Source organism: Rana temporaria, chromosome 2, assembly GCF_905171775.1.
Source record: "Rana temporaria chromosome 2, aRanTem1.1, whole genome shotgun sequence".
Lineage (NCBI taxonomy): Eukaryota > Metazoa > Chordata > Amphibia > Anura > Ranidae > Rana > Rana temporaria.
Genome location: NC_053490.1, coordinates 159,633,292 through 159,642,546, shown reverse-complemented (window position 1 = coordinate 159,642,546; position 9,255 = coordinate 159,633,292). Strand labels below are relative to the sequence as shown.

Genomic DNA, 9,255 nt, shown 5'->3' with positions numbered 1-9,255 from the left:
GGTTCTAGGCATTGTATGTCAGCACTGCCATGGTTAAGTCCGCTGCCACAGCTGCATGCTGCCCAGCCTCCCCTTACCAGCCAGCACACATAGCAGAAAATGTGATAAATCTGGTCTCACGTCTGAAGAGAACATTTCAACTAGCAGCATCCGGAGGGGGGGGGGGGGGCGGGAGCATCCCTTCTTTCCAAGCCAAAGCACAAGGCGAGCAAGGCAGGAATGAAATGTGGAATGACCATACAAGTCAGCATACTGGGAATGGGAGGGAGGGGGCTGTGTTGGAGAAGCAGCTCTAGCTGATCACTCAGTCTCAGACACACAGCCTTAAATCAGCAGGTGAGACTTTATCCCATTACTAGATATTCCATTCCAGCTGCTACATTCTGCACATTTACTATGCGCACAACTGCTTTGCAACTTACCATTAAAGTATAGTGACCTCCATCACATTTAATGGCTCATTTTATCACCTTTCTATATTTTCAACCATCACTTTGCCCTCTATAAAGTTTCTATGAGTTTTTCTTTAGCCACACACAAAAAAAAAGTATTATATTGAATTTGTTAGCAGCAGTCCATCCCATTCGTATCCTTTGTTAATTGATGCATGTGTGTGGCTATTGGCTGAGGCTGTCCAGAGATTTGCATGAGCAGAGAGGGAGTGTCTGTATCTTTAACACCAGGCACTAAATGACTGCAGTTTCATTGGGATTAAACTACCAAGGGAATGAAAGGATCACGCAGCACACAGGAGGACAGAGCTGGCTTCTAAAGCCGTTCAACCTGGATATGGGGCAGCAAGCCAATCCAACCAGGATCACACTTACCCATGCACAGGTAGGTGATTTGTTAGTTCAACAGAACAAGCAGCGATGCAACTAGTAGCTATATTGATGTTAAAAAAATAACTATGCATGATCTTTTTTAAAAAAAAAAAATGAAAGGAATGTTGAAGTGTTGGCATGTGAAGTTTGAAATGTGTTCGGTAACGTGACAGTACTGCATAGATTAAAATAAAATGACACTTGAAAAAAAACAATTATTATATGACTGTAAGAGAGGGAAAAAAAACATTAAGCTAATTGGATTTGGAAGCGTGACAGCGATGCTGTGCCAGTTTCCAGAGAGTGTTATGCCGTAATGTCATTTTTAAATACAACGTTGATGTATTTTTTATTTTTATTTTATTATGTAGAAAGCAATGTCATTTAAATGTAAAATATAGACTTTTAATAGCCTTATAAATAGCAAGTAAATACATTATCGTATAACCGCAAATAAATTAGACAGCAGTCATAATTATTTTACTTGCATACTAATATCTATTTGTACTTATTTTTGAACAGCCCTACTTGTTTCTGTATCTAATCGCGCTCTACGCCGGACCCAGGCTCAGCTTAGCAAGTTACAGCACAGCTTCGGAATTGTTGTACACGCTGCAAGAAGGATTTCCTAAGGGGTATCTCATTGGAAACATTGTGCATGATCTGCAGCTGGGGACTGACCCCCCTCTTTTGTTCAGCTTGGCATCTAAAGGGCTTAGTGGGAAATATGTGACACTCAATGACAGCACAGGGGAGCTGTACACATCAGCAGAGGAGTTGGACAGAGAAGCCCTCTGCCCGCAGAACTCTGGCATCCAGGATTGTGCCCTTCTGCTTGATATTATCATTCTGCCACAGGAATACTTCCGGCTCATCAAAGTAAAGATCGCTATCGTTGATGTGAATGATAATGCTCCTGTGTTTCCTGTGGGACAGATTTACATTACAGTTCCGGAGAATGCACCTGTTAACACAAGGCTGGTTATAGAACATCCTGCTAATGACCCTGATGGGGGAATGAATGGGGTCCAGACCTACAGGTTAGTGGACAACTATGGTGTGTTTACATTAGATGTAGAAGAAAATGAAAGTGGGGAAAGGACGCCTTACCTAATTATCATGGGGCCCCTGGACAGAGAGGTCAAATCTGAGTATAAAACAATTATAATTGCAGAAGATGGAGGCAATCCACCTCTTGTTGGCTCTGCCACCCTTTCCATTCTTATAAGTGATGTCAATGACAACTGTCCTCAGTTCAACGAGTCTTTGATTAATGTGATGCTTCCTGGGAATACGAGCACTGGGGTAAAGGTAACTTCAGTGCAAGCTGAGGACAAGGATTTGGGGAATAATGCCCTGATCACTTATGCCTTTAGTGAACGGGTTCCACATTCATCAAAAGAACTTTTTGAATTGGATGAATCAACAGGAGTAATAAAACTTTCCAAGAAGATAGATGGTGGTACCATCAAACAACATAAGCTAACTGTACTTGCCAATGGTCCTGGGTGCATCCCAGCTGTGATAACTGTCATCATTTCTATTGTAAAAGTTACGTTCCGCCCACCAGAAGTCATACCACGTTATATTGCCAGTGAAGAAAATGGGATTGTGTATTTAAAAGAGCTAGAACCTATCCACTCTCCAATTGCTTTTTTTACTATCAAAGACCCAGATGGCAAGTACAAAGTAAATTGCTACTTGGAGGGAGAAGGACCATTTCGTCTGACTGCATACAAGCCTTATACAAATGAATATTTGCTTGAAACTACAAATGCTCTAGATTATGAGGTGAAGAGGGTCTATAATATAGCAGTGGTTGCAGTTGGCATACATGGGGCTCATGTTAAGACGTCATTACAAGTTCAGATCCTGGATGAGAACGATAATGCTCCCGTTTTCACTCAGTCTACAATAGAAGTGAGCATAGAAGAAAACAATCCAGCCAATGCTTTTCTGGCCAAATTGCATGCTACAGATGTTGACAGTGGTGAAAGAGGACAGGTTTCCTATTATTTAGGAGCGGATGCACCTTCTTATTTTGCTCTAGACAAACAAACCGGAATTCTTACAGTTTCCACATTGCTAGACCGAGAGGAGAAGGAGAGATACAGGTTCACTGTAAAAGCCAGAGACTTTGGCACACCTCCAAAGGAGTCAGTAGCCACTGTTCATATTACCGTGCTGGACAAAAATGACAACAGCCCTCGTTTCATCAACAAAGATTTCAGCTTTTTTGTTCCTGAGAACTTTCCAGGCTTTGGTGAAATTGGAGTAATCAGTGTCACAGATGCTGACTCTGGACAGAATGGATGGGTTGCTCTTTCTATAGTGAATGGAAGTGACATTTTTGTCATTGACACTGGCAAAGGACTCTTGAGAGCAAAGGTATCACTGGACAGAGAACAACAGAGTTCTTATAGTCTCTGGGTCGAAGCGTCAGATGGTGGTGACCCAACCTTGTCTTCTACGGCTAAAATTACTATACTGCTTCTGGATGTTAATGACAACCCACCACTGGTGTTATTCCCTCAATCAAACATGTCCTATCTTCTAGTCCTGCCTTCAACTCTACCTGGCTCCCCTGTCACCGAGGTTTATGCTGTGGATAAAGACACAGGGATGAATGCAGTTATTGCTTACAGCATAATAGGAAGGAGGGGTCCCAGGCCAGAGTCATTTAAGATAGATCCCAAGACAGGAAATATAACTTTAGAAGAGGCCCTGATGAGGAATGACTATGGTTTATACAGGTTGTTAGTGAAAGTTAGTGATCATGGCTATCCAGAACCACTGTTCTCCACAGTGATGGTCAACCTGTTTGTGAATGACACTGTCAGCAATGAAAGCTACATAGAAAGTTTGCTTAAAAAAGATCCCGACATTAACATAGAAGAAAAAGAGCCCCAGATAGCAATTGAGCCCACTCAGAAAAAGATGGAGGCGGATTCCTGTGTCCCGACACTGGTCACCCTGTCCATTTTCTGCTTTGCCTCCATCATCTTAGTCACTCTAATGGCAATGTACATCTGCCTAAGGAGAGGCAAAAAAGCTCACAGAATCAATGAAAATCTTGAAGTGCAAATCCCACTCAATGGCAAATTAGACTTTCATTTGCTTGATAAAAAGCCAATTGAGATTTCTAATATTTAAAGTTTTCTTTTTTTTTTCTTGCTGATCAACAATCTGACAGATGTTGGAGGATGGAAAATTAAAATTAACACAATGTGTTGACAATGGTTTATCATGAAGGACCACTAATTTATACCATATAGTAATATATATATGTAAATAACTCTTTACAGCTTTTTTTATTAAAGCAACAATTCTTACAGAACTTGTAAAAAAATGTTTTATACTTCTGTAATGCACTGCTACATACCGAGTCATTAACTCGTACACCTGTGATCACAATATATACAGTATAGATCAGACAGAGCATTTTAAACAGTCAATGTTTTTGTTAACCAGCAGAGGGCCCAACACTATAAGGAGTCAAAAAGGTATGCAGAATATATTTTTAATGCTTTATTGTCATATACCATTTGCGCAACTAAAACCCTTCTATATTTATAAAAAGAGAGCTTGGAAAAAAAGACAGATTTGATACACTGAATGTATATTATTGTACCTCACTCTTAAAAAAAAAAAAAAAAAAAAAAAGACATACGTTTAAAGTGCAATTCATTTTAAAGCAAAGCTCTAGATGATGCAGAGTATAATGTATATATGGCTTTTCTGGCTATGTTGTATCAAAATCTATTGATATAAACAGTATTTGGTGTATATGTGATATATTGCAAATCACATATTGCCTTTAGATAGCTGTAATGACTGGTAAAAGCACGTACTTGACAATCATAACCCAAAACACTTGTCAATATATTTTCACTTTTGTATTAACAACATTTTATTTTACCCTTCTTTTTTTTTTTTTTTTTTTAAACTTGTTGAGCCAGTTTGATCACAGTTTATTTTACAACAGATAATGATCTAGTGTTTAACCTGGAGAACAGATTTATAGCACAGTGACCTTTAATCATTGCGTTTAGCTAAGATGTGGTGTTTGGTTTTTGGCTGTGCTTGAGTGGGATTCAAACATTACTTTCTTAGGTATTGTTGGAGATTTACCACACAGTTTTTTTTTTTTTTGTGTAGGACAGCAGAAATAGCAATACATTTTATGAAGTAGTGTAACGTTTATTTACTAGGAGGTGATTTTAGAATCCACAGACCGTATGTTAACTAATAATCAATTACAATGATGACTATTATTGACTTGGCTGTGTTGACACTGAACTGGCCTCAAACCATTTCTGCAGACGTCAAGTAAAAAGCACTGTATGACTATACGTCCACCTGATATTTCATTGTAAATGGCTGGCAAAAAAATAGTCAGTTTTTCTTAAAAAAATAAATAAAAAAAAAAGGTAAAAGTTAATTAATTTCTGCATTATGTCTGTACAGTACCAACAGTGTTTATATGTCTTTAAATTAAAGCTATATATTTTCATAAAATGTATTTGTTTGAATCATTTGATCTGGAAGCATGTAAACTATGAATTGTTTGAAATAGTAACATCCAATTATTTTATTTTATTATAATTTTTGTTAAAGTGGAGGTTCACTCAAAAAATACATTTTTAACATTAGATTGAGGCTAATTACGGGAAGCATAATCAGGTTTTTTTTTTTTTTAAATCAATGCAGTACTTACCGTTTTAGAGATAGATGTTCTTTGCGGCTTCCGGGTATGGGCTGCGGGACTGGGCATTCCTATTTGATTGACAGCCTTCCGACCATCACATACAGCGCGTCAGTTTCCGAAAGTAGCCGAACGTCGGTGCGCAGGCGCCGTATAGAGCCGCACCGACGTTCGGCAACTCGTGACGCGCTGTATGTGACCATCGGAAGGCTGTCAATCAAATAGGAACGCCCAGTCCCGAAGATCATACCCGGAAGCCACGGAGAACATCTATCTCTAAAACGGTAAGTACTGCATTGATTTAAAAAAAAACACCCGATTCTGCTTCCCGTAATTAGCCTCAATCTAATGTTAAATTTTTTTTTTCGTGTGAACCCCCGCTTTAAGTACCAGCACCAGACATCCAGCAATTATAGTACTGTGCAATAAACAGTACAACATAATAAAGTAAATGCAAAGTAAGTCTTTGCACATTTAACCTTTTGGGCTATACACTTCACATTCTGATTGCACAAACTATTACCTAATTGTTCAGAAGTCCAAGTGTGTACTCTATGTTGGGGGGTCCGTTTAGGTTAAAATGTGTTAATTAAATATGGATTAGATTGTATTAAACAGTGATTGGATAAAATACTAAAGCCTATATGGCCATACCAACATCATCAGTATGCTTTAAGTGGTATTAATCCCAAAAGCAAACACTTATTATATTGCAGCTTAGGAATTCTTAAAGCAGTTGTATACCCGCAAAAAAAGCCGTAAGGCAAAGGCATAATGAGCTAGTATGCACCGCATACTAGCTCATTATGAAATACTTACCTTAGAACTTATGCCGCGTACACACGACTGGTCAAACCGATGAGAACGGTCTGATGGACCGTTTTCATCGGTTAACCGATGAAGCTGACTGATGATCAGTCGTGCCTACACACCATCGGTTAAAAAAACGATTGTGTCAGAACGCGGTGACGCAAAACACAACGATGTGCTGAAAAAAATGAAGTTCAATGCTTCCAAGCATGCGTCCACTTGATTCTGACCATGCGTGGATTTTTAACCGATGGACGTGCCTACAAACGGTTTTGTTTTATCGGTTAGGTGTCCATCGGTTAAATTTAAAACAAGATTGCTTTTTTTAACCTATGGATAAATAACCGATGGGGCCCACACACGATCGGTTTGGTCCGATGAAAATGGCCCATCAGACCGTTCTCATCGTTTTGACCAATCGTGTGTACGCGGCATAAGCGTCTGAATCGCCTTCCGGTCACCGCTGAGGTAGCTGAAATGTTCTCTTGATGTTTCTTTCAAGTTCGCTTCTTCAGCGCTGTGATTGGCCGGAGCCACAATGATGTCACTCCAGCGTATGTGTGCGGGAGTCCTCTTTCTGGCAAGGAGCTCTGATTTATTTTTTTTCGCCATCCGCCCGACCTTCAGAGCGCATGTGCCGCTGATAGAAAAGAAATGGCTGCACATCCAGGAATTCAGATTGCCTTGTACTGTTCAAAGTGATAACACCAAAGACACCAACACGAGGTCACGTAGACGCGTTTCACACATACATCTTCTGCTTAATCATTACCAAGTGCCGCTGACGTCAGTGGCGGCATGCAAGGTAAATATCACTTAAACCATACAGGTTTAGCAGATATTCATTTTACCTACAGGTAAGCTTTATTATAGGCTTACCTGTAGGTAAGTGTGAAAGTTCTTTAAATGTGATGACTGCATTCATTTTCTTTTTGTAGGCTTTCTTTAATTTATTTTCACCTGGTGATCTGGCCAGTAAGTCTTTTGTTTGTCAACAGAATAATCTGTCCTGCAGATGTAGCAGTTACTAGGTTGAAATAAACCATTTACAGCTAAGAGGGTGCTTACAATGATCAGTTTTTATTTATTTATGTAAGCCCTTTACCCCAAAAGGAAAACGCAACTGTGACTGCTTATAAAGTGTGGAGTTTGTCTTTAATGTGTACCTAAATCTGATAGTGTATCTCACCCCCCCCCCCCCCCCAAAAAAAAATAACAATGCAGAGGGTAGGCAATCTAATACAGGAAGTGTGTCACTAACCAGGTCCCCAGGTGAAAACAGAGGGGAAAGTTTAAAACATAAAACAAAAGCACCACCACATCAGGGACTGGTAAGCTGCAATATATTACATTTTGGGTTTTGGATTTATTACCACTTTCAGTTAACTTACAACACCTCTATAATTAATTTGTCTACCTAAATAAGCTAAAAGCAAATACGGCTTTTCTTTGGTACTTTTTTTTAAATAAATATCTTTTCTTTCTTGTATTCTAAGCTGACAAATTAATAAAATCGTAAAATAAGAGTTATTTTATGTATAACCCTTTTTAACTGTTAAAGTGGATGTAAACCAAAAATCATAATTTTTTTTTTTTTTGATGTCACAATGTAGAGAATACGATTTCCTATCCTCTGTGCCCAGTCTTGCCACACAGAGTTAATCCAGCTCTGAGCAATCCTCTTTTATTGTTCAGTGAAAATTAACAGACTTCCAGATAAAAACCTGTCTAAATAAAAAGTCCTTTCCGTCCCCTTGCTTTGAGTGACATACATTACCTCTCACAGTGAACCGTGGATCACCCCCCATATTATGATAAACATCCAGGAATCTGCATGTGTCCAAGCTAGTGCACGAGATATGTAAAAACCCTGTCACTCGAAGCAAGGGGAAGGAAATTACTTTTTATTTAGACAGGTTTTTATCTGGAAGTCTGTTAATTTTCACTGAACAAAAAAAGTGGATTGCTCAGAGATGGATTAACTCTGTGTGGCAAGACTGGGCACAGATGATAGGAAACCTTATTCTCTACATTGTGACATCAAAAAAAAAAAATGTTGGGTTTACATCCACTTTAAGTACTATTGCATTCAATTACAATAGTATGGTCTTTTTCATCCTGACTCATATAGCTCTTTTTTTTGTTTACCCCTACATGTGACATTTGCATACAGCTGTGTAGTATGTGCTTTTTTCTTTTTTTTTAACCACTTAAGGACCGCCTAATGCCGATATACGTCGGCAGAATGGCACGGCTGGGCACAATCACGTACCTGAACGTCCTCTTTAAGTGCCCAGCCGTGGGTCACAGGCGCGCGCCCGCACCCCGGTCCGAATCTCTGTGACCGCGGGACCCAATCGCCGCCGGTGTCCCGCGATCGGTCTCTGGAGCTGAAGAATGGGGAGAGGTGTGTGTAAACACCTTACCCATTCTTCACAGTGGCAGTGTCACTGATCGTCTGTTCCCTGATATAGGGAAAGACGATCAGTGAGGTCACAAGTCCAACCCCTTCCCCCTACAGTTAGAAACACACATGAGATCACACTTAACCCCTACAGCGCCCCCTAGTGGTTAACTCCTAAACTGCAATTGTCATTTTCACAGTAATCAATGCATTTTTATAGCACTTTTTGCTGTGAAAATGACAATGGTCCCAAAAATGTGTCAAAATTGTCCGATGTGTCCGCCATAATGTCGCAGTCACGAAAAAAAAATCGCTGATCGCCGCCATTAGTAGTAAAAAAAAAAATTATTAATAAAAATGCCATAAAACTATCCCCTATTTTGTAAACGCTATACATTTTGCACAAACCAATCGTTAAACGCTTATTGCGTTTTTTTTATATACCAAAAATAGGTAGAAGAATACGTATCGGCCTAAACTGAGAAAAAAAAATGTTTTATATATTTTTGGGG

The 9,255-nt window shown here is 39.4% G+C and overlaps 1 protein-coding gene across 1 annotated transcript; it reads left to right on the top strand.

The window, feature by feature from the left end:
• The first annotated feature begins 311 nt into the window (after nucleotides 1-311).
• PCDH20 (protocadherin 20) lies at nucleotides 312-5,342 on the top strand. Its single transcript, XM_040341348.1, has 2 exons — nucleotides 312-837; nucleotides 1,347-5,342. The coding sequence occupies exons 1-2, from the start codon at nucleotides 691-693 to the stop codon at nucleotides 3,975-3,977; spliced, it is 2,778 nt and encodes a 925-aa protein (XP_040197282.1). The 5' UTR covers nucleotides 312-690; the 3' UTR covers nucleotides 3,978-5,342.
• The last annotated feature ends 3,913 nt before the right edge of the window (nucleotides 5,343-9,255 follow it).